At 39.5% G+C, this 27933-nt stretch overlaps 2 protein-coding genes across 5 annotated transcripts; both read left to right on the top strand.

Annotated features, from left to right (window-relative positions):
• Positions 1-537: 537 nt before the first annotated feature.
• LOC306696430 (sialic acid-binding Ig-like lectin 10) lies at positions 538-27759 on the top strand. 4 transcript variants are annotated; one of them, XM_079160036.1, is made up of 12 exons: positions 538-673; positions 21067-21423; positions 21539-21769; positions 21916-22269; positions 22802-23014; positions 24352-24606; positions 24833-25093; positions 25659-25919; positions 26025-26127; positions 26222-26282; positions 26985-27205; positions 27293-27759. In XM_079160036.1, the coding sequence occupies exons 1-12, from the start codon at positions 619-621 to the stop codon at positions 27351-27353; spliced, it is 2433 nt and encodes an 810-aa protein (XP_079016162.1). In that variant the 5' UTR covers positions 538-618; the 3' UTR covers positions 27354-27759. The 4 variants fall into 4 exon arrangements, with proteins under 4 accessions (XP_079016162.1, XP_079016164.1, XP_079016163.1 ...); XM_079160038.1 differs by lacking the exon at positions 538-673 and adding an exon at positions 19307-19367 and having other exon boundaries at positions 26049-26127; XM_079160037.1 differs by lacking the exon at positions 538-673 and adding an exon at positions 19307-19367 and having other exon boundaries at positions 26046-26127.
• On the top strand, positions 1177-17874 carry LOC306696195 (Fc receptor-like protein 2; the record flags this gene model as incomplete). Its single annotated transcript, XM_079159748.1, has 16 exons — positions 1177-1195; positions 1349-1415; positions 1822-1841; positions 2902-3162; positions 3937-4027; positions 4130-4190; positions 5019-5203; positions 10733-10962; positions 12495-12749; positions 12971-13240; positions 13573-13833; positions 14376-14636; positions 15382-15472; positions 15575-15635; positions 16464-16646; positions 16760-17874. 15 exons carry the CDS (start codon positions 1177-1179, stop codon positions 16623-16625), a joined length of 2295 nt encoding a protein of 764 aa, XP_079015874.1. The 3' UTR covers positions 16626-16646; positions 16760-17874.
• Positions 27760-27933: the final 174 nt, after the last annotated feature.

The raw sequence follows: 27933 nt of genomic DNA, 5'->3' as shown, positions 1-27933 counted from the left end.
TTCTATTATTACTTTGACCTCAGATGTTATTTTGAATCAGACCACTTCTCAAAGCTGAAACAGGAAGCTGTGACGTGCTAGATGCAGACCTCACCATAACATCAGCTTTCCACACTGATTAAAACGTCTGTGCACTTTCCTTAAGCATCACATACCACAGTGCTTTACCCGTGTCTCTATTCATGGCCCAGTTATCCAGCATCCAGCCCAGTTATCCCAGTTAGACTGGGGCTGGTAATACATTTGACCTGACTTGAAATATGTGGGAGAAAACAGAGTAATTCTTCCTAAAATTGTATCAGAGACACACAATGACTCTTATTGTCATTTTTACACAACATCATTTCAAGAAGTTCATGCATCGTTTTCAAAACAACAGCAAGAATGATTTCTTCATTTCAACTTGAGGATTTACAGTCATTGGTCTGTTCATGCATACTAATAATGTAAAGAAGAAGGAAGCCAGGTCAGTGTTAAACAGCAGTGTTGAACCAACCCCAGAATACTCAAGCTGACTGCAAAGACAACACCCTCCTTCTTAAAGTAGAAATGTTTGTGGTGACTTACTGACATAAAGTGTTTCTGATCTACCTGCTGGTTTAACAGAGAGGAGCAGCTATGAGTTCAACAGCAGCAGCCAGTGGATTTGTTGTCTTCCTTCTCTCTGTACAAGGTACTGTACATCTACATTTATATTGTGAGGCCGTTAGTGCACCTCAGGACAACAGAGGAAGCTGTGTTTTCAGTTAATAAACACATCTGATGTTATAAAATGTGGAGCAACATTCACTTTTCTTTCTTTAGATTGAAGTCTTTACAGGACGACCAGCACAGAGCTGTTTTTAACACCAGCAGCATCTCTGTACACTTGTACCTTAACATCATAACCTTTATAAACTGAAGAGTTGTGCTCCATTAAAGACAGTAAAGTTGTGTTTATGTGGATGAAAGTAATGACTTCCTCTAATCGTTCAGCGTGTCGACACATTCAACCACATTTAAAGTCTGTTATTCATTTTGAGTCTCTTTGTGGATGTTTTTTCACCTTTTTGTAGAAGTTTTTATTGTATTTGTGCTCATTTTGATTCTCTTCCTGGTTGGTGTCTCTTTGAGTGAAATGTTGTAAGTTAGGGCCAGAGGGGCCCCTGACACGTTGGGCCCCTTCAGTGATGCTACATGATCGTAGCTTTGATCTGTAAGTTGACAGGTTCAATACATTGCTGTTCCTTCCAACTGCAGAGATCATGTGTACATCGTTGACTCTTTCTTTCCTTCACCACTAATGAGTGTGTGTCCTCTGATGATGTTCTGAGTGTGACTGTGGTTCCTGATGTGCTCTGTGTTTCAGTGATACAGAGTCAGGATGGCTGGGGAGTGACTTACTCTTCTACTGAGGTCTGTGCTGTAAAAGGATTGTCAGTAGAAATACACTGCAGCTACACATACCCATCTAGAATACAGCACGGTGATATCAACAACAGATTCTGGTTTACTAAAGAGAAAGATGGTGAACCTGTGGATCTGAAAACAGACTCTGAGTATTCAAGTCGTGTGTTCTACTATTGTTATAAGAAGACGTGCATTCTGACAATCAGAGGCCTGAGAGAGAGCGACTCAGCTGAGTACAAGTTCACGTTCACAACAAACCAACCAACAGAGAAATATACTGGTTCACCTGGAGTCACTTTGTCCGTCACAGGTAACATTTTAATTCACATGTTAATCATCTCCAAATGTTCAACATCTGTAAAACTAGAATATAAATGTCTTGTGTGAATGTTGACAGTTTAATAAAATAACATTTCTGTTCCTTCTTCACAGATCCAGGTCTCCGGGTGGAGGTGAGTAGATCAGGTTCTACCAGGTTGGTGCTGAAGTGTCTCAGCAGTTGTTTTCTGCCTGATCGTTCTTCCTACTACTGGTACAAGAATGGACATTACATCAAGACAGGATCTTCTTCTCATTCAGTCTACTTTGATGATGTAAACAGCTATTCCTGTGCTGTAAGAGGATATGGGGATCAGCGTTCTCCTTCAGTGTGTAAGTTTACTCCACTGTGTCAGCCTGTGGAGGTTCAACAACACTTCATATGGCGGCACCAGACTGACACTGTATGTGACTTTAGAGGAACCAAAAACATGAAGCACAGCATTCCTCAGGAGGTAGAGCTGTGGTCCACTAATCAGAGGGTCGGTGGTTCAATCCCCGGCCCCTCAGTCTACATGTAGAAGTGTCACACACACACTGACACAACAATACACTTATCATCACAGCTGTAAACACACTGAAGTCTTCTAAGTCTTAAAGTAGACAAAGCTGTTTATTTATGAGTTAATGGTTTTATTAAAAGAAAAAAAACAAGCTAGAACTAGAAGAAACTAGTTGTGTTTTATTGGAGTTAATTAAACATGTTTAACTGAGACAGAATGTAAACTGTTAGTCATTCATCATGTTTGTGGTAATACATCTGAAAACATGAGTGCTGCTACAATAACAGAGGCTGGATAAAATAATATGATTTCATACAGTCTGTTTAGCTGACTCAGCTGAATTATTTACAGAACATCACTAGAAGTGATCTGCCAGCTGGTGAAGAAACAATCAATAACTCCCTACAACAGCTAGAAGTGAGAGGACACACTCAGCTAACGACACAAGCAGCATCTAAAGAGCAGAATGTGTGGAGTTGTTGAACATTACAAATGATTAAAGGCTTCTTATTGTCACTTTACACCAGCAGGAGTCTCTCCTGTGACAGCTCCAGGATCAGCACTCTGGACAGCTGCTGTGATCAATAATAGGATAGTCTGAAACAAACAAACTGAAATATTAATTAAAATGGTAAATATTCTATGATAACATATTATAATGTTTAAGTATGTTTATTAATTTCTCCTCCAGATGCTCCAAAGCTTCCCTCTGTGTCAGTGAGTCCCTCTGCTGAGATAGTGGAGGGCAGTTCAGTGACTCTGACCTGTAGCAGTGATGCTAACCCAGCAGCTAACTACACCTGGTACAAGGAGGATGAAGACTCACCAAAAGCATCAGGACAGATCTTCATCATCACTGACTTCAGAGCTGAACACAGTGGGAGTTATTCCTGTGAAGCCCAGAACATGAGAGGACGCAGTAACTCCACTTTACATCTGACTGTTGTTGCAGGTAAATCATACTATGAAGGGTATTCTCTTAGGCATTATCTTAACAACCCAGTTAAGCAAGCGCCTCCTTTAGCTCATTTCTGTAACCTGTGTAGCATTAAAGCATGGTGGAATTAGCAAGTTAGCTAACTAGTCAGCTGTATGCTAGTTAGCTAGCTTGCTTGCTAATTCCCCCATGCTTTAATGCTACGCTGGTTACAGAAAATGACCAAAGGAAAGTTGTAACTCGTCCGTTGATAGTATTGTGCTTTCTTACGCTGTACCAAGAGTGTGCGGATGAAGCATTCAGTGTTATAGTATTTTTTGGGGGGTTAGGTTGATACTCTAAGTCCTCAGTGAGTCCTGTGAGTCTGTTTGGTTTGTAGGAAGTTAGTCCGCTACAACAGTCGCAAAGGCAACGGTGCACATAAAAATGGCCGCCGGTCTGACCATCCAGCTACGCTGCTTTGAATGTGAATGTCCGTTCTACTCGTGTTTTATTTCTATGATGTGACGTTCAACCCAACTGCTTCACACTCGCCCTGGAAGTCACAAATAGATAAAGAAGTTTATCATCTGCATAAAGTAGATCCTGAGGTTCTAGAGGTTCGTTAAACATCTTGTTTTTATCCTGTTGGTAACTCCTTAATTCATCCTCCATATATAATAGTTTCATTTTTATATTATGGGGCAAAAAAAGCTAAAGTTGAGGTTATACACGTCTTTATTTAGAATGCTTCTGTCTGAACATCATTTTATTTGTATTTATCAATTTCTAATTGTTCTGCTTGATCAGTGTCTTCAGGTTCATTGATAGCAGTAGCTGTTGGATCAATCACTGCTATTTTCCTGGCTATCATAATCCTCGCTGCCTTCTTATTGATTAGGTGAGCAGTTCAGCTTTACTGTGATTATATTCAGTAATGCATCTTACAATCGCTCAGTTGTTGATTAACTTAATTTGATGCTTCATTTACTGTTCTATCCAGAAGAAAGAGGTCCTCGACACAAACCAGCCAGTCTGGAGACGGACCAGACAACAACGCTCAGGTGAGGAAGAAGAGCTCAGGTGTCTCAAAGAGTTCACTTTAAAACACATTTGAATAGTCATCATGTCTTTTTCAAGTCTTAATGTCCCTATTTGGATACTTTCATCCTGTTCATTTCCAAAATGATGAACCTATATGTGCATGTCACACCCTGGTTTTATTGATTTTTTAGAAGTAAACTAGACTTTGGTTTGAGCATATTTCGAATAAATTACACTGTGTGTACATTGCTCCTCTAAGTTTAAACACTAGATGTCGCTGCCATTTTGAACAGCTGCTCTACATTCATTACTGTAAAAACATTTACTTCAGTTTAAACATGGCAGAACCGAAAAGATGGAAGACAGCAAATGTTGTTGTCTGGTCTAGAATCACAGATTTTCTTGCAGTGTGGTTAAAAACTACACATTTACTATTGTTTGGCTTGCGTCTCCTTCTGGTTTTCTGTATACGACCCACAATCAAAGAAGTTTGTCCACCCCGGCTTTATCCAGCCTTTCTCTGTCTTAAACTATAAGGTGCTGAGACAGAGACACTGTCATCAACACTGTAGGTGATGTGGCTTTGGCCCTTTCATTGTTGGGGGATTTACACGTCTCCATCCACAGATACATGTTAACAGATTGTAGATGAAGGGAAACGTCATGAACCTCTGCTGGTGACCAGGAGGTATTACAACGACTAAAAGAGAAGTCAAGACCTGTGGTTCACTTTTTGACTTTGAATCTGAGGTTTGATGCAACAACATGAGAAGTTTGAATGACTGTTGATGGAATAATTGCAGAATAAGCCCCCCCACACCTTTAAGTACTCTTGTTTATTGGTGCAGAGCGCACCAGCGGAGCAGCAGGAAGAGCTTCGCTATGCCAGCGTGAGCTTCTCTACAAACCAGGAAGATCTTCTCTACTCCAACATCGGGCCAGCTCGGCCCCACAGATGCGAGGAGGAAGAGGAGGAAGAGGAGGATGTGGAGTACTCAACTGTCAACTTTAAGAGTGCCAGTGCTGCCAACGAGTGAGTCTGTTCAATCTGTCTTTGCTACACAACGTTGGGAACGGTCATTGCTTTTATTGCTGTTTAAACCTGTTCTTAGTTAATATTGTGAGCTCACTGTTTTTCATTCACAGATCAAGATGTCAAGAAGCTGTGGGTGATTTATCTGCACTGTACAGCACAGTCAGCAAACAACCGAGAGTATGAACACATCACGGATCTGTGGTCTGTTACTTCAGTGTTTAAGCAGTTTAAACACACGTGGATGAATATTAGGTTTGACATTCTGTATTAACCATCGTTATGACTTCCAGCAGAGAACTAGTATCAGTGAACCAATGAGTGGTCAGCTTGTCATATATAAATACTCTTCTAATACAGAATTAGCTTAAAATGTTACTAAGGAGTAATATCTTACTGCCTGTTCTAGAAAAGTATCTTATCAAGTACATTTCTCTATAAACATAGATCTTTACTACTCTCTGCTCTGCTGTTCTTTTTAGTTGAATTACCCGTTTCGGTTTTCAAATATTGCCAATATTCTTTTGCTCATTTTCTTAATTTTTTACTTAAGATGCTTCACAAGTAAGTGTTTTGTTTAAATACTCGTCTCTCAACTTAAAGGTGCAAAATTGGACATTCAGAGCATTAATATAGCATCAAACTATTGTCGATATGAAGATATAAAGATATAGTGGAGTAATGTCAACCTGAGCAGAGAATGAAGTTACTCTCTTACTAGTTGATATCAAGCCGGGCGGAAAGGGTGTACGTTTTACATTTTAGTGCATTTGAGTGCGTCCTACCTGTTAACTAATCAGCACCGCTCTGCGCTGCTCTCAAACGGCGGTTACAGCTCATAACACCGTTCCATGGTTAACATTGTTAGCTCTGTCAGCACTGTTGTTGTTGTGTGAATTGTTGGATTCTTGTTGCCATATTGAGAGCCGTGCGGAGGCAATCCTTCAATCATACATGTGTTCTGAGTTTGTAATTCAGCAGCTTTAAATGCTTTTTTTTTTAGTGTGGTTTTGTACTTAATTTGTGATTTTAACCTGTGGCTAAAGTTTGTTAAATTGAAGTGATAGTCCTGCATTTTATTGTTTAAATAACTTGATATTTGATAAAATAAAGATTTTCAGTTAACAAATTGATCCAGGTGTCAACATGTTTATGCAAGGTGGTAAAAGTTTAATTATGTGGAACCAGCTCCCTTATAAGAGACCTTCGCTCTCCTGAACATAACAAAAGTTTAAGTTTGACATCTCAAAAAAGTGTTAAACCAACTACTCGGAACGTAGATGTTAAGAGACAGCAAAGCTGTTATCAGACACCACGAGAAAACCCCAAAACTAGCCTATACTGAAGCCTCAGTCATGTGACTCTCACATTGCAGGTCAAGGAAGTATTTACATCTTTTACTTCCCTAAACATAGTAATACTGTTACAAGTAAATGTCCTGCATTCAAAAAATTACTTAAAAGTACAAAAGGATTAACATCAACATCTACTGAGGCAAGGTTCATTTCTAAATAATATGTTGTATTATAATTATTGATGCATTAATGTGTTCACCACTTCATTGTTGCAGCTTGTAAAGGTGAAGTTCATTTTAATTACTTTATAAACTGCTAAGTAGTTTGTGAATCACCTGCGTTAATTAAAGGGGAAAACCTGAATTGTATTTGTTTTTTCTCAAATCTTGTAATTTAAACAAGCCAAAGAATATTGTTCAAACTGTTTAAGCTTTATGTATCTATACAAGAATAAATAGCAAAGGTTGCAAATAAAGAGAGCTGCAAGCTACAAAAAGCTGTTTCTTTTAACCTTTCTGAGGCTATTGCATTATCAAATCAATTAATTGTATTTAGTGAAACAAATTGTACATCATTAACAAAAACATGTGTATTTCAATGCATTTAGTACGATGCTGTAAACATGTTTATTCTTGCTGTAAAGTTGGTCATTTTAACATAGAGGTCTATGGGGATTAAGTCATTTTTGGAGCCAGCCTCAAGTGGCCATTTGAGGGACTGCAGTTTTTGGCATTTCTGGAAAGTGAAGCTAATGCTGAAGTGTCTTAAAGGTGCATTCCTTCTAGTGTCCACCAGGGGGCGACTCCTCTGTTTGTATAGAAGTCTATGAGAAAATGACTCTACTTCTCTCTTGATTTATTACCTCAGTAAACATTGTAAACATGAGTTTATGGTCTCAATCTCTAGTTTCAAGTCTTCTTCAATACAGCATGATGTTCATTTAGTAAATGATGGTCCATTTAGAGTCAAACAGACCATAAAGGAAGCTAGGTCTATAATAAAATTATTAAACTTTTAAAAAGCTAAATATAACCAAATGTTCGAATCTACATTAATACACAAAGGAAATATTGATATTGAACAGTTTCATTGATGTTGCACACGAGTGATTGTTAAGTGTGACAGCAGTCCAACTCCACTTTCACTAAACTACGTAATTATGATGCGATGGCCAATGTCACTGACGTAGGTCTGTCATGGTGAAACTACAACCAAGAAGGATTACAAAAATCTATCATCCCCCAGCATGCAGGCTGTATAAACAGCTCCTTCTGTGACAGGCTTCTTCTCTTGTGTGTGAAGGAGAGGAACCGGAACTCCTTCCTTCCTGCTGCTCTGAGCAAAACATTTCTTCATTTCTAACTCGGGGATTTACAGACAACCAGCTGCTCATGCATGGTAATTATCTAAAGAGGAAGCAAGAGGTTTTCTTTTGATCAGCTCAGACAAATACAGTGTCCCTAAAAAGACACAAGTTTTCTTTCAAGACCACATCCCTCCTTTGAATAACTGATAATGCTCAGGACATGTTTTAATAATTCTACTATCGCAGTAGAAGTTTTATTATTATTAGAACATCTGATAGAGTCTACTATCACAGTAGATGTTTTTAGAGTCTACTATCGCAGTAGATGTTTTTAGATTCTACTATCGCAGTACTCACTTCAAGCCTGAACAGAATATTCATGATGCATGCTTTATTTGTACCTGTGCAGGTACGTTACATATGTACATGATTTAACTTTAATGTAATAAATGGCTTTTAATAAATACTGATTGTCATCACATCACGTCTGTCTGAGCAGAGAAATCCATTAAAGTCTCTTCAACTCAGTTATAGAAGCAAAAACAGACCTAAATACAATAAAAGTTACCATTAGATAATGACATTTGTATATTTAAACATAACATTTCAGAAATCTCTAAATACAAACAACAATAGTCTTAATGTGAGTAATGTACTGGTGAAGTTTCATGGTGATATCAATCAGTTCATGTTTCTACTCTATTCACCTGTAGTGTCTCCACTTAAACATCCTCGTGTACATTTTTGATCCAATGAGTGAATGAGGTGAGTTTTATTTTCTCATCTCTCCTCAACAGATAGACTCTTGTCCTGCACATGAAGACGTCTCAGACTTAAACACCGTCACAATTAAAGGCCTTTACACATCGGGGACGTGACCAAAAAAGTCTTCACAAACCTGCAGAGATTCATTGACACAGATTTCTAAAAAAGGCAAAGCTGCTTCTCTCTGTAGGTTAACAGGAAGTCAGCCTCGACAAACAGCCAATGAGAGTCTTTCATTTGATTTTGGAATTATTACAGAAAATAAACTTTTTACAAATGTTTATGATTCTTACAGGTTTTGTTCAGCAACTAGATCTGTTGATTGTGACATTTCAAAAGTAATTTGCCAAAATCTGGTCACAACAGACACAGGAGGAGAGATTAAAAACTTGTGTATAATGTATATATATATATACAGGGTGTGTATATATATATATAAATATATATGAATAGTACAGGTACATACACACAAAAGTATTGTTAAGTTTTGTTTTCCAAGCACATGAAAGCCGTGCCAGGTTTGAAGAATGTTGCCTCTGTTTTGTAAAACTGTGCCAACCACAATCATCTCACCAGGTTCTTGTGTTCTAGACCACATCCTCTCTAAGTTGACGGAGGTGCTCAGTATTTGATGAAGAAGAGAGATGAGCAGCTATGGGTTTAACAGCAGCAACGAGTGGACTCGTCGTCCTCTTTCTCTCCGTGTCAGGTACTGTACATTTACACTTTAGTGCTTTTATCACACGTGTTCAGTGAACTTGAGGAACTTCAGAAGGAGGCTGGTTTAGGTCTCAGTTTTTTCCAATTTTCCAGATTTGATGTGTGATGAGATGCAGTTTGTTGAAGACCTTCAACAGCCTGCAGACATTCACTTGTCTTCCTGTAAACTTCAATCAACACAGATCTGTTTTTCACAACGTCTCACTGTCATTTTACCTAAACATTGACGGGCAAATAGCAATAATCGAACCTTATTATCTCCTGGTGTTGTTATCTCAAATAGTGGATTTTGGCTGATCTGAGACATCACTACAACATTCAGAGCATTAATAAAGCAGCAAACTACTATTGTCTATGTAAAGATATAGAGGATGAATGTTTATGTGAGCAGAGAATGAAGTCACCGTCCCTCTGTGTTGTTATCAGAGCTTCTCTGTGCTTTGTTCACGTCGCCGCTCTGCTCTCATACGGTGGTTACAGCTGAGTCGTCGCGGTATAAAACGGAAGAATTGTGCTCCATTAAAGACAGTAAAGTTGTGTTTATGTGGATGAAAGTAATGACTGTACGTACATTAACATTATCTCTCTGTGGAACTTCCTCTAATCGTTCAGCGTGTCGACACATTCGACCACATTTAGAGTCTGTTATTCATTTTGAGTCTCTTTGTGGATGTTTTTTCACCTTTTTGTAGAAGTTTTTATTGTATTTGTGCTCATTTTGATTCTCTTCCTGGTTGGTGTCTCTTTGAGTGAAATGTTGTAAGTTAGGGCCAGAGGGGCCCCTGACACGTTGGGCCCCTTCAGTGATGCTACATGATCGTAGCTTTGATCTGTAAGTTGACAGGTTCAATACATTGCTGTTCCTTCCAACTGCAGAGATCATGTGTGCATCGTTGACTCTTTCTTTCCTTCACCACTAATGAGAGTGTGTCCTCTGATGATGTTCTGAGTGTGACTGTGGTTCCTGATGTGCTCTGTGTTTCAGTGATACAGAGTCAGGATGACTGGGGAGTGACTTACACTTCTACTGAGGTCTGTGCTGTAAAAGGATCAACAGTAGAAATACACTGCAGCTACACATACCCATCTAGAATACAGCACGGTGATATCAACAACACATTGTGGTTTACTAAATTGAATGGTCGTGAACCTGTAGATCTGACAACAGAGTCTGAGTATTCAGGTCGCGTGCAGCACAGATGTGATGAGAACGACTGCACTCTAACAATCTCAGGCCTGAGAGAGAGCGACTCAGCTGAATACAAGTTCAGGTTCACAACAAACCAACCAGATGAGAAATATACTGGTAAACCTGGAGTCACTTTGTCCGTCACAGGTAACATTTTAATTCACACGTGAATCATCTCCAAATGTTCAACATCTGGAAAACTAGAATATAAATGTCTTGAATGTTGACAATTTAATAAAATAACATTTCTGTTCCTTCTTCACACTTCCAGGTCTCCAGGTGGAGGTGAGCAGATCAGGTTCTACCAGGTCAGATCTGAAGTGTCTCAGCAGTTGTGTTCTGCCTGATCGTTCTTCCTACTTCTGGTACAAGAATGGACATTACATCAACACAGGATCTTCTTCTTATTCAGTCGACTTTGGTTCTTCAGACAGCTATTCCTGTGCTGTCAGAGGATATGAGGATCAGCGTTCTCCTTCAGTGTGTAAGTTTACTCCACTGTGTCAGCCTGTGGAGGTTCAACAACACTTCATATGGCGGCACCAGACTGACACTGTATGTGACTTTAGAGGAACCAAAAACATGAAGCACAGCATTCCTCAGGAGGTAGAGCTGTGGTCCACTAATCAGAGGGTCGGTGGTTCAATCCCCGGCCCCTCAGTCTACATGTAGAAGTGTCACACACACACTGACACAACAATACAATTATCATCACAGCTGTAAACACACTGAAGCAGGGGTGTCAAACTCATCTTCACTCTGGGCCACATCAGCATCACAGTCGCCCTCAAAGGGCCGGTTGTAAATGTCAGACTGTGTAAATGTAACTGCTCCTAACATATTGGTAAATAACTGTCTCTGCATTTGATTATTGTTTTTTCAAGTGTAAAAATAGTGTACATGCAGTTATATAAATGTAAAAATATATTTAAGCACATTTCTGTTATTATAACTTAAATCCTTTTAATTCAGGGTTAAGAAACCCACATTACTCTATCAAACTATTAAAGAAAATATCAAACACAAGTTATTACAATAACTTTGTTCAAAGCTTAAAATCTTTGGTGCGTTTGCACAATCCCACGTGAAGTATTTCATGTGTTGTAAAGCCACGTTTAAAGTCGTCTTCAATGTTCTCACAATACATTTATATGTCAAATGTAGAGTAACCAGCCAAAGAGCTGCTTCTATGACTGTGTTTAAGTATCTCATAATTATCACTTTCTATCTCATAACTTCGACTTTGGGGATATTTTTATTATAAAGTCTAACTTTAAATTTTTTTTTTTTTTAACTTTTCCTTTTTTTTTTTTTGCTGGCGGATTCGTGTGCCACATAAAATGACGTGACGGGCCGTGCACACCCCTGCACAGTAGACACAGCTGTTTATTTATGAATGAATGGTTTTATTAAAAGAAACAAAAAGAAAAACTAGAACTAATAGAAGAAACATAAGAATAATAATAATCAGATAAACTGTTGTTTGATTTCTTTAGTTTGTGTTTTATTGGAGTTAATTAAACATGTTTAACTGAGACAGAATGTAAACTGTTAGTCATTCATCATGTTTGTGGTAATACATCTGAAAACATGAGTGCTGCTACAATAACAGAGGCTGGATAAAATAATATGATTTCATACAGTCTGTTTAGCTGACTCAGCTGAATTATTTACAGAACATAACTAGAAGTGATCTGCCAGCTGGTGAAGAAACAATCAATAAGTCCCTACAACAGCTAGAAGTGAGAGGACACACTCAGCTAACGACACAAGCAGCATCTAAAGAGCAGAATGTGTGGAGTTGTTGAACATTACAAATGATTAAAGGCTTCTAATTGTCACTTTACACCAGCAGGAGTCTCACCTGTGACAGCTCCAGGATCAGCACTCTGGAAAGCTGCTGTGATCAATGATAGGATAGTCTGAAACAAACAAACTGAAATATTAATTAAAATGGTAAATATTCTATGATAACATATTATAATGTTTAAGTATGTTTATTAATTTCTCCTCCAGATCCTCCAAAGCTTCCCTCTGTGTCAGTGAGTTCCTCTGCTGAGATAGTGGAGGGCAGTTCAGTGACTCTGACCTGTAGCAGTGATGCTAACCCAGCAGCTAACTACACCTGGTACAAGAAGAACCAAACTCCTCTCAGTGAAGAACTTCAGCTTGTCTTCAGCTCCATCCAGTCCTCTCACTCTGGACAGTATTACTGTAGAGCTGAGAACCAGCTGGGGAGGACGTCTAAATACATCAATGTTAATGTGAAATGTGAGTAAAATACAGGTAATAAGGAGCAGACACAATCAATCTGTCAAATAGTTTGCTCTTTATTAAAGGAGCACTAAACATGAAGTTGAGTTTATGCTTAAAATGTTTAACAAGAAACCTACAAACTGGTGGGTTTAAAAAAAGGTTAACTTTTATGAAGCCTGTGGTGTCTAAATATAGATGCTATTGATCAACTTATAATAATCTATATTCATTTACAGATGCTCCAAAGCTTCCCTCTGTGTCAGTGAGTCCCTCTGCTGAGATAGTGGAGGGCAGTTCAGTGACTCTGACCTGTAGCAGTGATGCTAACCCAGCAGCTAACTACACCTGGTACAAGGAGGATGTAGATCCAGACCCTCCTCCTCTCAGTGAAGAACCTCAGCTTGTCTTCAGCTCCATCCAGTCCTCTGACTCTGGACAGTATTACTGTAGAGCTGAGAACCTGCTGGGGAGGAAGAGATCTGAATTCATCTCTATTGATGTGAAATGTGAGTGAAACAGTTTATTAAAAGATAGCAAACATCTTGAATCTGTCCAGTCTTTGCAGGAGAAGATTTCACTGATCATAACTACTTTCTTCAGCTCTACTTGCTTCACATTCAGTCTGCTGTAATTCACTGAGCAGCTTCAGGACATATTAGGGTTTTATGCTGTTTTGGGATCAAGATTCAAACCATCACACATCCATTTGTCAGACGACCTTCACATTCGAAAATGCCGCTACACACAAACATTCACAGTTTTTACTCAAATACCACTTGTTCTTCTGTATAAACACAATCTTAACCTGGAATAATCTCTGTCAACACGTCTCCTCCAGATGCTCCAAAGCTTCCCTCTGTGTCAGTGAGTCCCTCTGCTGAGATAGTGGAGGACAGTTCAGTGACTCTGACCTGTAGCAGTGATGCTAACCCAGCAGCTAACTACACCTGGTACAAGGAGAACCAAACACGTCCTCATGGAGAAGGAGGTATCTATCGTTTCACCTCCATCAGCTCTGAGGACAGAGGGATCTACTACTGCAAGTCTAAGAATCAACATGGATGGATTGACTCTTCATCTCTAGTTGTAGATGTTCAGTGTGAGTACAAAACATTAGAATATTAACCACTCATAGTCTGATTATGAGACAAGAGGCCCCTGACCTCAGACATGCAGTAGGACCAACACTTCTCCTGAACAGGAGCAAGACACACCGACTCTATAGTTGTTTAGTGTCTTTGTTGTCGTTTTATGTTTCTTTGTATTCATTTCGTGTCTTTTTATGTTTCCATTACACACCAACAATAACTTCCAGAACCACAAGGGAGTAGACTACTGCAGCAACAAGCTGCCTCAGCCTGTGTGGTCAAAACCTGTTTTACCTTTCAGGAGGAATATCTGATCTGAGCACTAAATGGTTCCTGCAACAGGTTTAAAAGATATACCAGCAGCTTCAGGAGATATTAGGATTTTATGCTGTTTTGAGACCCAGATTCAAATATCACACATCTATTTGTCAGAACACCTTCAAAGTCTGAAATGCTGCTACACACAGCCATTTTTTTTCCGTATATTTCTTCAAATACAACTTGTGTTTTTGTAGTAACACAATCTTAATCTCTGCTAACAAATCTCCTCCAGATGCTCCAAAGCTTCTCTCTGTGTCAGTGAGTCCCTCTGCTGAGATAGTGGAGGGCAGTTCAGTGACTCTGACCTGTAGCAGTGATGCTAACCCAGCAGCTAAATACACCTGGTACAAGGAGGATGAAGACTCACCAAAAGCATCAGGACAGATCTTCATCATCACTGACTTCAGAGCTGAACACAGTGGGAGTTATTACTGTGAAGCCCAGAACATGAGAGGACGCAGTAACTCCACCTTACATCTGACTGTTGTTGCAGGTAAATCATACTATGAAGGGTATTCTCTTAGACATTATCTTAACAACCCAGTTAAGCAAACGCCTCCTTTAGCTCATTTCTGTAACCTGTGTAGCATTAAAGCATGGTAGAATTAGCAAGTTAGCTAACTAGTCAGCTGTATGCTAGTTAGCTAGCTTGCTTGCTAATTCCACCAGAAAATGACCAAAGCAAAGTTGTAACTCGTCCGTTGATAGCATTGTGCTTTCTTACGCTGTACCAAGAGTGTGCGGATGAAGCATTCAGTGTTATAGTATTTCTTGGGGGGTTAGGTTGATACTCTAAGTCCTTAGTGAGTCCTGTGAGTCTGTTTGGTTTGTAAGATGTTAGTCCGCAACAACAGTTGTAAAGGCAACGGTGCACATAAAAATGGCCGCCGGTCTGACTATCCAGCTACGCTGTTTTGATTGTGAACGTCCGTTCTACTCGTGTTTTATTTCTATGATGTGACGTTCAACCCACCTGCTTCACACAATTAGATAAAGAAGTTTATCATCTGCATAAAGCAGATCCTGAGGTTCTAGAGATTCTGTTACACTTTGGTAAACGTCTTGTTTTTGTCCTGTTGGTAACTCCTTAATTCATCCTCCATATATAATAGTTCCATTTTTATATTATGGGGCAAAAAAAGCAAAAGTTGAGGTTATACACGTCTTTATTTAAAATGCTTCTGTCTGAACATCATTTTATTTGTATTTATCAATTTCTAATTGTTCTGCTTGATCAGTGTCTTCAGGTTTATTGACAACAGTAGCTGTTGGATCAATCACTGCTATTTTCCTGGCTATCATAATCCTCGCTGCCTTCTTATTGATTAGGTGAGCAGTTCAGCTTTACTGTGATTATATTCAGTAATGCATCTTACAATCGCTCAGTTGTTGATTAACTTAATTTGATGCTTCATTTGTTGTTCTCTTCAGAAGAAAGAGGTCCTCGACACAAACCAGCCAGTCTGGAGACGGACCAGACAACAACGCTCAGGTGAGGAAGAAGAGCTCAGGTGTCTCAAAGAGTTCACTTTAAAACACATTTGAATAGTCATCATGTCTTCTTCAAGTCTTAATGTCCCTATTTGGATGCTTTCATCCCGTTCATTTCCAAAATGATGAACCTATATGGGCATGTCACACCCTGGTTTTATTGATTTTTTAGAAGTAAACTAGACTTTGGTTTGAGCATTTTTCTAATAAATTACACTGTGTGTACATTGCCCCTCTTAGTTTAAACACTAGATGTCGCTGCCATTTTGAACAGCTGCTCTACATTCATTACTGTAAAAACATTTACTTCAGTTTAAACATGGCAGAACCGAAAAGATGGAAGACAGCAAATGTTGTTGTCTGGTCTAGAATCACAGATTTTCTTGCAGTGTGGTTAAAAACTACACATTTACTATTGTTTGGCTTGTGACTCCTTCTGGTTTTCTGTATACGACCCACAATCAAAGACGTTTGTCCACCCCGGCTTTATCCAGCCTTTCTCTGTCTTAAACTATAAGGTGCTGAGACAGAGACACTGTCATCAACACTGTAGGTGATGTGGCTTTGGCCCTTTCATTGTTGGAGGATTTACACGTCTCCATCCACAGATACATGTTAACAGATTGTAGATGAAGGGAAACGTCATGAACCTCTGCTGGTGACCAGGAGGTATTACAACGACTAAAAGAGAAGTCAAGACCTGTGGTTCACTTTTTGACTTTGAATCTGAGGTTTGATGCAACAACATGAGAAGTTTGAATGACTGTTGATGGAATAATTGCAGAATAAGCCCCCCCACACCTTTAAGTACTCTTGTTTATTGGTGCAGAGCGCACCAGCGGAGCAGCAGGAAGAGCTTCGCTATGCCAGCGTGAGCTTCTCTACAAACCAGGAAGATCTTCTCTACTCCAACATCGGGCCAGCTCGGCCTCACAGATGCGAGGAGGAAGAGGAGGAAGAGGAGGATGTGGAGTTCAACTGTCATCTTTAAGAGTGCCAGTGCTGCCAACGAGTGAGTCTGTTCAATCTGTCTTTGCTACACAACGTTGGGAACGGTCATTGCTTTTATTGCTGTTTAAACCTGTTCTTAGTTAATATTGTGAGCTCACTGTTTTTCATTCACAGATCAAGATGTCAAGAAGCTGTGGGTGATTTATCTGCACTGTACAGCACAGTCAGCAAACAACCGAGAGTATGAACACATCACGGATCTGTGGTCTGTTACTTCAGTGTTTAAGCAGTTTAAACACACGTGGATGAATATTAGGTTTGACATTCTGTATTAACCATCGTTATGACTTCCAGCAGAGAACTAGCATCAGTGAACCAATGAGTGGTCAGCTTGTAATATATAAATACTCTTCTAATACAGAATTAGCTTAAAATGTTACCAAGGAGTAATATCTTACTGCCAGCTCTAGAAAAGTATCTTATCAAATACTTTTCTCTATCAACATAGATCTTTAATACTCTCTGCTCTGCTGTTCTTTTTAGTTGAATTACCTGTTTCGGTTTTCAAATATTGCCAATATTCTTTTGCTCATTTTCTTAATTTTTTACTTAAGATGCTTCACAAGTAAGTGTTTTGTTTAAATACTCATCTCTCAACTTAAAGGTGCAAAATTGGACATTCAGAGCATTAATATAGCATCAAACTATTGTCAATGTGAAGATATAGTGGAGTAATGTCAACCTGAGCAGAGAATGAAGTCACTCTCCCTCTGTGTTGTTATCGGATCAGCACCTTTAAATGCTTTTTTTTATAGTGTGGTTTTGTACTTTTATCCTGTGGCTAAAATTTGTTAAATTGAAGTGATAGTACTGCATTTTATTGTTTAAATAACTTGATATTTGATTAAATAAAGATTTTCAGTTAATAAATTGATCCAGGTGTCAACATGTTTATGCAAGGTGGTAAAAGTTTAATTACGTGGAACCAGCTCCCTTATAAGAGACCTTCGCTCTCCTGAACATAACAAATGTTTAAGTTTGACATCTCAAAAAAGTGTTAAACCATCTACTCTGAACGTCGATGTTTAGTGACAGCAAAGCTGTTATCAGACACCACGAGAAAACCCCCAAACTAGCCTATACTGAAGCCTCAGTCATGTGACTCTCACCTTGCAGGTCAAGGAAGTATTTACATCTTTTACTTCCCTAAACATAGTAATACTGTTACAAGTAAAGGTCCTGCATTCAAAAAATGACTTAAAAGTACAAAAGGATTAACATCAACATCTACTGAGGCAAGGTTCATTTCTAAATAATATGTTGTATTATAATTATTGATGCATTAATGTGTTCACCACTTCATTGTTGCAGCTTGTAAAGGTGAAGTTCATTTTAATTACTTTATAAACTGCTAAGTAGTTTGTGAATCACCTGCGTTAATTAAAGGGGAAAACCTGAATTGTATTTGTTTTTTCTCAAATCTTGTAATTTAAACAAGCCAAAGAATATTGTTTAAACTGTTTAAGCTTCATGTATCTATACAAGAATAAATAGCAAAGGTTGCAAATAAAGAGAGCTGCAAGCTACAAAAAGCTGTTTCTAAGTAAAAAAAATATTTAGCGCTGTGCAAGTGCTACGTTTCTTAAGTGAGTGCTTTGATTAATAAATGTATTCTTTAATTTTAAAACACTAGCTTCAGGATGTTGTTGTTTAACCTTTCTGAGGCTATTGCATTATTAAATAAATGTATTTAATTTAATGAAAACAAATTGTACATCATTAACAAAAACATATGTTTTTTAATGCATTTAGTACGATGCTGTAAACATGTTTATTCTTGGTGTAAAGTTGGTCATTTTAACATAGAGGTCTATGGAGATTAAGTCTTTTTTGGAGCCAGCCTCAAGTGGCCATTTGAGGGACTGCAGTTTTTGGCACTTCTGGAAAGTGAAGCCAATGCTGAAGTGTCTTAAAGGTGCATTCCTTCTAGTGTCCACCAGGGGGCGACTCCTCTGGTTGTATAGAAGTCTATGAGAAAATGACTCTACTTCTCTCTTGATTTATTACCTCAGTAAACATTGTAAACATGAGTTTATGGTCTCAATCTCTAGTTTCAAGTCATCTTCAATACAGCATGATGTTCATTTAGTAAATTATGGTCCATTTAGAGTCAAACAGACCATAAAGCAAGCTAGGTCTATAATAAAATGATTAAACTGTTAAAAAGCAAAATATAACCAAACGTTTGAATCTACATTAATACACAAAGGAAATATTGATATTGAACAGTTTCATTGATGTTGCACACGAGTGATTGTTAAGTGTGACAGCAGCAGGAAGGAAGGAGTTCCGGTTTCTCTCCTTCACACACAAGAGAAGAAGCCTGTCACAGAAGGAGCTGTTTATACTGCCTGCATGCTGGGGGATGGTAGAGTTTTGTAGTTCTTCTTGGTTGTAGTTTCATCATGACAGACCTACGTCAGTGACATCGGTTATCACTTCATAATTACGTAGTTTAGTGAAAGTGGAGTTGGATTCTCTGAGCAAAACATTTCTTCATTTCTAACTCGGGGATTTACAGACAACCAGCTGCTCATGCATGGTAATTATCTAAAGAGGAAGCAAGACTTTTTTTTTCAAAAGTTTTCTTTCAAGACCACATCCCTCCTTTCAATAACTGATGATGCTCAGGACATGTTTTCACAAAGAGAGATAAGCGGAGCAGCTATGAGATTAACAGCAGCCGTGAGTGGGTTTGTCATCTTCCTTCTGTCTGCATCAGGTACTGTCTGCATTTATATTTATTACATCTATATTAGTATTGCAGGCCTGGGTTGAACCAACAAGGATTCACTTAAAACCTCGATTGACTTTAAATAATGCATCAAAACTAGCTTAAAATGAAGAAAGATTAAATTCAAACACCGGTTTAGTTCAACTTTAAACTCTCATTCAAAATGTGATCGAGTATTAACTTTACACTGACGCTGGAGGAGGTTTAACTTTCATGATGGCTGCCTGTTTGAGATGGATTGAGCAAAATAATCAAGTTTCCTTAAAGAAAGTTAAGGGACAGACACGACCCAGTTGAGTTTTATGGTGCTGCTGCTGAACTTCTCTCAAGAAACCGGTTCAGAGAGAAAACTGCTCTGGAGCTGAACAGAAAGATTACAAAGATTAGTCCTAAAAACTAACGATTACTACTTAAAGACCAGCAGTCTCTTTTTTCATTATTGTGCTTCTGTCTGTTTTGTCTTCTATTATTTGCCCATATTGCTTCATTAAAGAATGCACACACATGTTCTTATTTATTTTGGTCAGTGGAATAAAACCACGAGTCTCCATTCTGCTCAGCTGGTTGGACTGAAAGTAAATCTCCATCCGTAGAAAGAAATGTATACTGTATAATGTATACTAATGTAATACTAATACTAATAAGACTTTTTATTACCAACATACTGCTGGTAAAGAGTTTCACTTCCATCTTCTTCTTTTTTTCTGTGCTGTCACACGCCTCACTTGACCACAAACAGGAAGCCAACCAAGCAAGCAGATCACTTTTTTTCACTCTGCTAATAATTAATATTCAGTATCCTCTTCTCCTCTGAGAAGAAGTGCTTTCAAGTTTTGATCTGTTCCTGTTTTCATCGCTGCGCCTTCAAACATGTGTGATGTTAAACTCTTTACTTCCCTGTGATGTGTCTTCTCTCTATTACTCTCACGAATGTAAATATATAAATATATATATATGTATCACATATATAACATGATCAAATACAGACTTATCAATGAACAACATGACAATATCAACATACACCATCAAAAATCCCAAAGATAAAAAATATTCAATTGATTGAATATTTTTTTTGGTTTATTTATAGTTTTTATAGTTCATGTGTCTCAAAAAAAGTCAAATGCTAAGTGGCTAACTGAGGCTACTTAACATCATCACACTGTCAAGTAAGTCATAACAGATTTATTGAATAAAATAGACCAGACAGCACCGTGGTAGCAACCTGTCAATCACTGTGTAGCCCCGCCCCTAAAGCATACTCTGCTTTATGGTCTGTGTGACTCTAAATGGACCATCATTTACTAAATGAACATCATGCTGTATTGAAGAAGACTTGAAACTAGAGATTGAGACCATAAACTCATGTTTACAATGTTTACTGAGGTAATAAATCAAGAGAGAAGTAGACTCATTTTCTCATAGACTTCTATACAACCAGAGGAGTCGCCCCCTGCTGGACACTAGAGAGAATGCAGGTTTAACACATGAAGCATCGGCGCCTGGTTGCCGCCTGGTTGGCTTAAAAAAATCCATCATCGTTGCAGCAATCTATTGTTCCGGTCTAAAGTCAAACTGATCTCAAACTTTTGAAGGTGTATCATGAGGTGACAGCCGATGTGACTCTGCACCTCCACACATTCAGCTCTGTCCTCTGATGTCATGAGTCTGATTGTGGTTTCTCTTACAGTGATTCAGGGTCAGAATGTCTGGGGAGTGGCTTACACTTTGACTCAGATCTGTGCTTTAAAAGGATCAACAGTGAACATCGCTTGCAGCTACTCACACCCATTCAAAATAAATGACGGTGACACAAGAGTCGAGAGAGCATTCTGGTTCACTAAAACGCAGGATGAAGAACCGGTGGATCTGAGAACAGACCCGGAGTACGCAGGTCGAGTGCAGTACAGTTATCACAACAACGACTGCACTCTGAGGATCAGCGACCTGAGAGAGAGCGACTCGACTGTGTACAAGTTCAGGTTCATAACAAACCAACCGGACTGGAGATACATCGGTGAACCTGGAGTCACTCTGTCCGTCACAGGTAACACTTTTTATTTGTGTAGGTCAGCTCCAAATAATCAACATTTAGGAAACACTGCTGGTGTCTCTGATGACGGAGAAGTAGTTCATGTTTTTTTGTTTCTTTACAAATCCAGGTTTCCAGGTTCAGATCAGCCGATTACAATCATGTAATGTTGCAAAGTGTACAAGGGCTGATCTGAAGTGTCACAGCAGCTGTCGTCTAAAATATTCAACTTCCTACAACTGGTACGAGAACGGAGTGAAAATCAACAGAGAAAGGGAATCTTTTAATCAATACTTTTATCCTGAAGACAGCTATTCCTGCGCTGCGAGAGGATATGAGGCGTTCCCGTCTCCGTCAGTGTGTGAGTTTCCTCCACGAACTTCCACTCACATGACGCTGTGTAGCTACAAGCTTTTCATGTGTGTTTACATTTCATCATGCACAGCGATGCAAATACTGCAGTAAAGAGGTTTTTATAATAATAATCAAATTGTTTCATTTTTTCAGGTGTTAGTGGTCAGAGCTGCAACAAAGTCACGTACGCTGACAGACGCATCTGTGCCTTCAAAGGCTCGTCAGTGAACATTTCATGCACATATAACGGTTATGAATATATCACATCTAGATTCTGGTTCAACCCTGAGCGTAGTCAGCGTTCGAGGTATCAGACTCAACCGGAGGACCTTCGTAAAGACTCCCGGTATGCAGGTCGTGTTCAGGTCTTTGAAACAGAGGGAAGACGCTCCACTCTGAGAATCACCGACCTGAGAGAGAACGATTCAGCCGAGTACCACTTCAAATTCAACGCAGGAAGCTTTGAATGGAGGAGCAGTTTACCTGCTACAACTCTGACCGTCACAGGTACAGATGAACACAAACTGATAGTGCAGTTAATGTAGCAGGATTATCAGTATTCATCAAGATGATTGTGTGCTTTCTGATTAAAGGTAGGTCATATTTTCGTTATATTTGTTGAAATAATCACTACATCCCGACAGCAATCAATGAATAAAACGCTCTGACAACATGGCCGTCCTGTAACGTGATTCCCCAAGTTAAAGTGAAGATAACTGCACGCTTAAATGTTTAAGATTTAAACTAAATAATATGACTGTTCTGTCATGAAAACACATCAACGCTGGTTGATATTTATTAAAGACACCTTCTATTGTTTAAAATCAGCCCAAATCTTTGAAGGCCAGTTCTGAGACAGAGTCGACCGTCTGAGACTAATCTACGTCATGAAATAAAAACACGTCACCGCCCTCTAATCTGACCCCTCCTCCCTCCACCCTCAGCGTCTCTCATATTTTCAAGATTCAAATGTACATAAGGAAGTGTTAGATTGTGCATGGTGTCATTTCATATCACATTTGCTGTTCCTTGTTCACAGATCCAGATCTACAGGTGCAGGTGATCTGGTCTACTACTGGTCCAAAGCTGATTTGTCACAGCAGCTGTCTCCTTTCTGGCCGTTCGTCCTTCGCTTGGTACCAGAATGCAACGAAAAGGATTCAGGATGAAACATCTGCTTCTTACGGAGGATACGTTGATCCCGTCGACAGTTATTCCTGTTCTTACCAGAGCTACCGCTCCACTCCAGTGTGTGAGTTTACTCCTCTCTCTCACAGACATAACGTCCTCAGGTGGAAACGTTAAAGCTGCTTTAGTCAATAGTTGTTTTTTTCAGAAACAACCTCTTGTATTTGATGTGACGCGTGTTAGCTGCTAAGGAGACGGATATGTCCATCAGGACCACAGACTGTATGGAAGAAGTGGACGTAGTCATGGTGACATCACCCGTTGGTTTATGGTCTGCCGTTATGAAGCCTCGAGTTCACTGATTTCACCGTCGCTATCTTGGTCACGATGTGTTTTTTTTGCAACCAATGAACAGAAGTTACTATATTTTCATTGTGGAGGAGTGACGTAGAGACGCCGTATACGTCTCTGGTAGCTGCAGCGACCTGTCGATCACAGTAAGCCCCGCCCTAAAGCATACCCTGCTTTATGGTCTGTTTGACTCTAAATGGACCATCATTTACTAAATGCATCAGTTATATCAGAACTGGAGAGGGACTCTTCAAAAAACTGCACTGAATTCATCCTTTTTTCGTGAAGGAAAAGATGTTTTTACTGCCAAATCATCCAATCACCTTCCACGTATTTGTTGAAAGTGACTGTAGTGACTGTAACGAACCATCTGGTGTGTCAGTTTATGTGGAACTACAAACGGAGCTAAATGGAGAGCGAATGTTGGACATCCTGTGGACACAAACACAACTCACAATGAACACTATTTGGTTTGTGTCGGCTGGATGTGTAAAGAGGCCTCAGTTTGTCAGCTATGAGGTGATGATATCAGTCTTGTGTTTACTGTTTGTTTCTGCTGCCACCAAGCGGCAAAAAGACGAGATTTTTTTATGTGAATATGTCAGAGTCAATGTTTAACTCATCATATGCTCATTACATCACAGCTTCCACAGCCTCACTAAACATCACATCACTTCATCACTGCAGAATCATCTATCAACGCTACGTCGAGATAAACTCACACACATGTTGTTAAGGTCTGATGCAAAAAGGGTTGGAGAGAGATAGAACATAACATGAATCAGAAGTGTATGGGAATCCAATATTTTCCTCTCAGCCAATCACATTGCTCCTTTCAGAAGTGTTTAACACTAACATTTTAAAATTAAATTAAAGGTACCGTGTGGAGCTTTTCACCACCGATAGCGCTACAGAATAATTTATTTTACGAGTTTGTTCTTGTGCAAATGAAAACAAAACAACATGCAAACATTCACGCTGGCTTCTTGTCACGTGGCCGAGGTAATACTCAAACAAGTGGAGACAAAATAAAGCAAACGCTGATGTAAGCATGTTTTTATGTGATGAAAGTGGGTGAGCATTAATGTGTGTTCACATTGTCTCCTCCAGATGCTCCGAGGGTTCCCGTAGTGTTGATGAGTCATTCTGGTGATATCATGAAGAACAGTTCGGTGACTCTGACCTGTAGCAGTGATGCTAACCCAGCAGCTAACTACACCTGGTACAAGGAGAACCAATCAGTGCTCAGTAAAGAACATCAGCTTGTCCTCAGGTCCATCCAGTCCTCTGACTCTGGACAGTATTACTGTAGAGCTGAGAACCAGCTGGGGAGGACGTCTGAATACGTCTTTATTGATGTGAAATGTGAGTGAAAACAGCTCATTTAAAACAGCTTCAATCTGTTAAACGTGTTGCATCCATAAGGACACATCCACAGCCGTGCACTGCTCCAGTAGATGTTGAAGAGCTAGTATCAACTATTAGGTTTATTATTCACTGCACTGATTCAAACCACCACCGCTCCTCAGAAGTTTCAGATGCTGCAACACAACTTAATTCATAAACATCTCTGTTAACACGTCTCCTCCAGATGCTCCAAAGCTTCCCTGTGTGTCAGTGAGTCCCTCTGCTGAGATAGTGGAGGGCAGTTCAGTGACTCTGGCCTGTAGCAGTGATGCTAACCCAGCAGCTAACTACACCTGGTACAAGGAGAACCAAATAAAGCTTCAAGGACCAGAAGGTGTTTATAATTTCACCTCCATCAGCTCTCACGACAGCGGAAACTACCACTGCCAATCTGAGAATCAATACAGACGGATCAACTCTACGTCCCTCGTCTTAGACGTCCAGTGTGAGTACAAAACATCAGCAAACCCCTTCGACATTCAGTGTATTTAAAGATAGATGTAAAAAAGATCTGACATGTTTACGTGACATCATAAGGAAGCAACACTCTAACAAACCTACCAGCTGCAGCACACAAAGAGTGATTTGCTTATTTTTCCACCTGGACCCTAATTCCGTCGTGTTTTGGGCCTAAGTTACTAATAACTACAACAAGTTCTGAAATTGGTCCCGTATGGAACGAGAGCGCTGTAGACAGCGTCATTAACGTCCAGTTAAAGTGCTTGTTTTTGTCTTGACGGGCTGTGATTGTTATTATAAGTGTCAGTCACTTAGACACTGAAACATGGGAGGAAATAGGGGCCAAGCTGAAACATGTTGAAGTTTCCCTTTAAGGGTAGAAACCTGCAGTAACGTGCTTCACACAGAGACGTGATTGTGGTCAACTTCTTATCAGCTACAAAGGATTTAAGATGTTAAAAGATGTTGTCACCTCAGCTCCATCGTACATGTTGCCACTATATATCCTGCCAAACTCTATTTAATGAGTTTATACGTATTTTCTCCTCCAGATGCTCCAAAGCTTCCCTCTGTGTCAGTGAGTCCCTCTGCTGAGTTAGTGGAGGGCAGTTCAGTGACTCTGACCTGTAGCAGTGATGCTAACCCAGCAGCTAACTACACCTGGTACAAGGAGGATGAAGACTCACCAAAAGCATCAGGACCGATCTTCAACATCACTGACTTCAGAGCTGAACACAGTGGGAGTTATTCCTGTGAAGCCCAGAACATGAGAGGACGCAGTAACTCCACTTTATATCTGACTGTTGTAGCAGGTAAATAATGTGCGTTCACCTACATGAATATCTTTATGTTTTTACTTGGTGTTGGCAGAAGACCCTCACACATGCTTGTCCTTTATTCCCCTCATCAATCGTCAGTATTTCCTTTTGATCTTCCAGCAGCATGGAAATCAGCAGTCGCAGGGACAATCACTGCTGTTCTCCTGGCTATCATGCTGCTCGCCGTCTTCCTGTGGATTAGGTGAGCAATTCTGTGGCACTATGGTTGTGTTCATTAACGCATCTAAATCTATAGCAGTTCATCCGTTCAGTGGCTTGCTTGTCCTCCCTTCCAGGAGAAAGAAGTCCTTCACACAGCAGTCTAATGGTGGAGAGAGACCGGCCAACAGAGCACAGGTGAGAAAAGAAGAGTTCAAGTATGTGTGAGGGCGAAAAGAAAGCATCTGAAAAATGCTTTGTTTTGCCTAATTTCTTCACCTTCCACCCGCTCAGTGCAGGGTGTGATTTCGTGAAGTAGTCACAGTGGTTGTCGCCATCTTGTTTATTTGCAACCAGTGAATGAAAGTGTCCATATTTGGACTTTGGAGAAGTGATGTAGAGACGCCGTATACGTCTCTGGTACAGGTAGAGACATGTCAATCACTGTGTAGCCCCGCCCTAAAGCTTTATGGTCTGTTTGACTCTAAATGGACCATCATTTACTAAATGAACATCATGCTGTATTGAAGAAGACTTGAAACTAGAGATTGAGACCATAAACTCATGTTTACAATGTTTACTGAGGTAATAAATCAAGAGAGAAGTAGAGTCATTTTCTCATAGACTTCTATACAACCAGAGGAGTCGCCCCCTGGTGGACATTAGAGAGAATGCAGCTTTAAAACATGAAGCATTGGCTTCACTGTTCAGATCCGGAGGTTGCTGTCTGATGAAACCTTGCTTTCGTTTTGCGTTATTTTGTGCCAAGCGACACTAAAAACAAACTTATAATTGAAGAACATGTCTCCTCAAGTCCATCAGGTATTTTACCGTGAGGTCATTTTGTGCAAAAGAATAATAACAAACGTAGTTATGCTCGAGTTGTGTTTGTCCCGTCAGCTAAACATGGATCTAGTGTATGACGTCGCGTCTGCTCCAGCACCGAGACAACCAGAAGAACACCTCCACTACTCCAGCATCCGCTTCACCCAGAACCAGGAAGAGGCCCTCTACTCTAACATCGGGCCCGCTCAGCCCCACAGACAAACCGAGGAAGAGGACGAGGAGGAGGAGGTCGAATACACTGATATCAAAACGGACTATGCCAGTAGCTGCCCACGGTGAGCTGCGCATTTTAATCTCTATGTGATTTTATTTAAATACACATTGGGTTAGAAACTTTTAATGTTTTAATTCTCCGTTCACAGAACAAGACGTCAAGAAGACGAGTGGGATTCATCTGCTCTGTACAGCACAGTCCACAAATGAACACAACATGGATCTGTTATTTATTAACGGGGTTTTCATTCATTTAAAAACACAAAAATAACGTGTAGTTTATTAAATACTTGTTCGTGTGGTCAGTGTTTCTGTTTGGGTTGCTTGCCCCAAATTACACGGAGGATAAATAATAAAAAAGGGTTTTTCATTTCTTTATTGTAATTTGGGTGAACTGAGCCTTTAACTCACAACAATATATCAGCATGCTACAATACATCATGCATGTGTATTGAGAGGATAGAATACACTTAAAATAAAGTCAATATTTGTCAAAAGTCTGTTTATTTCACATTATTAGGAAAGAAGGAATTGTAATAATTATGAAATACTGCAGAAGTTCCAAATATTGGGATGAAATATAAAATGTATGAAATACAAAATGAAATAAATTATATATTTGTATAATTGTGCATAATTATTTGTTGGCTCCCTGAAGTACTCATTGAGACGTTTTAAGCATCAATGCAGCTCAACATCAAACATTCTTAGATATCCGTTACTTCCGTGGTGAGAGGAGCTGTGCGCAGGTGAGAGGGAGGTACAGGTGAGTGTTGCACCTGAGATGATG

The sequence above is a fragment of the Pholis gunnellus genome, assembly GCF_910591455.1.
Source record: "Pholis gunnellus genome assembly, chromosome: 5".
Taxonomy (NCBI): Eukaryota; Metazoa; Chordata; class Actinopteri; order Perciformes; family Pholidae; genus Pholis; species Pholis gunnellus.
The sequence above is the reverse complement of the archived record's forward strand: the minus strand, read 5'-3'. Positions and strand labels throughout refer to the sequence as shown.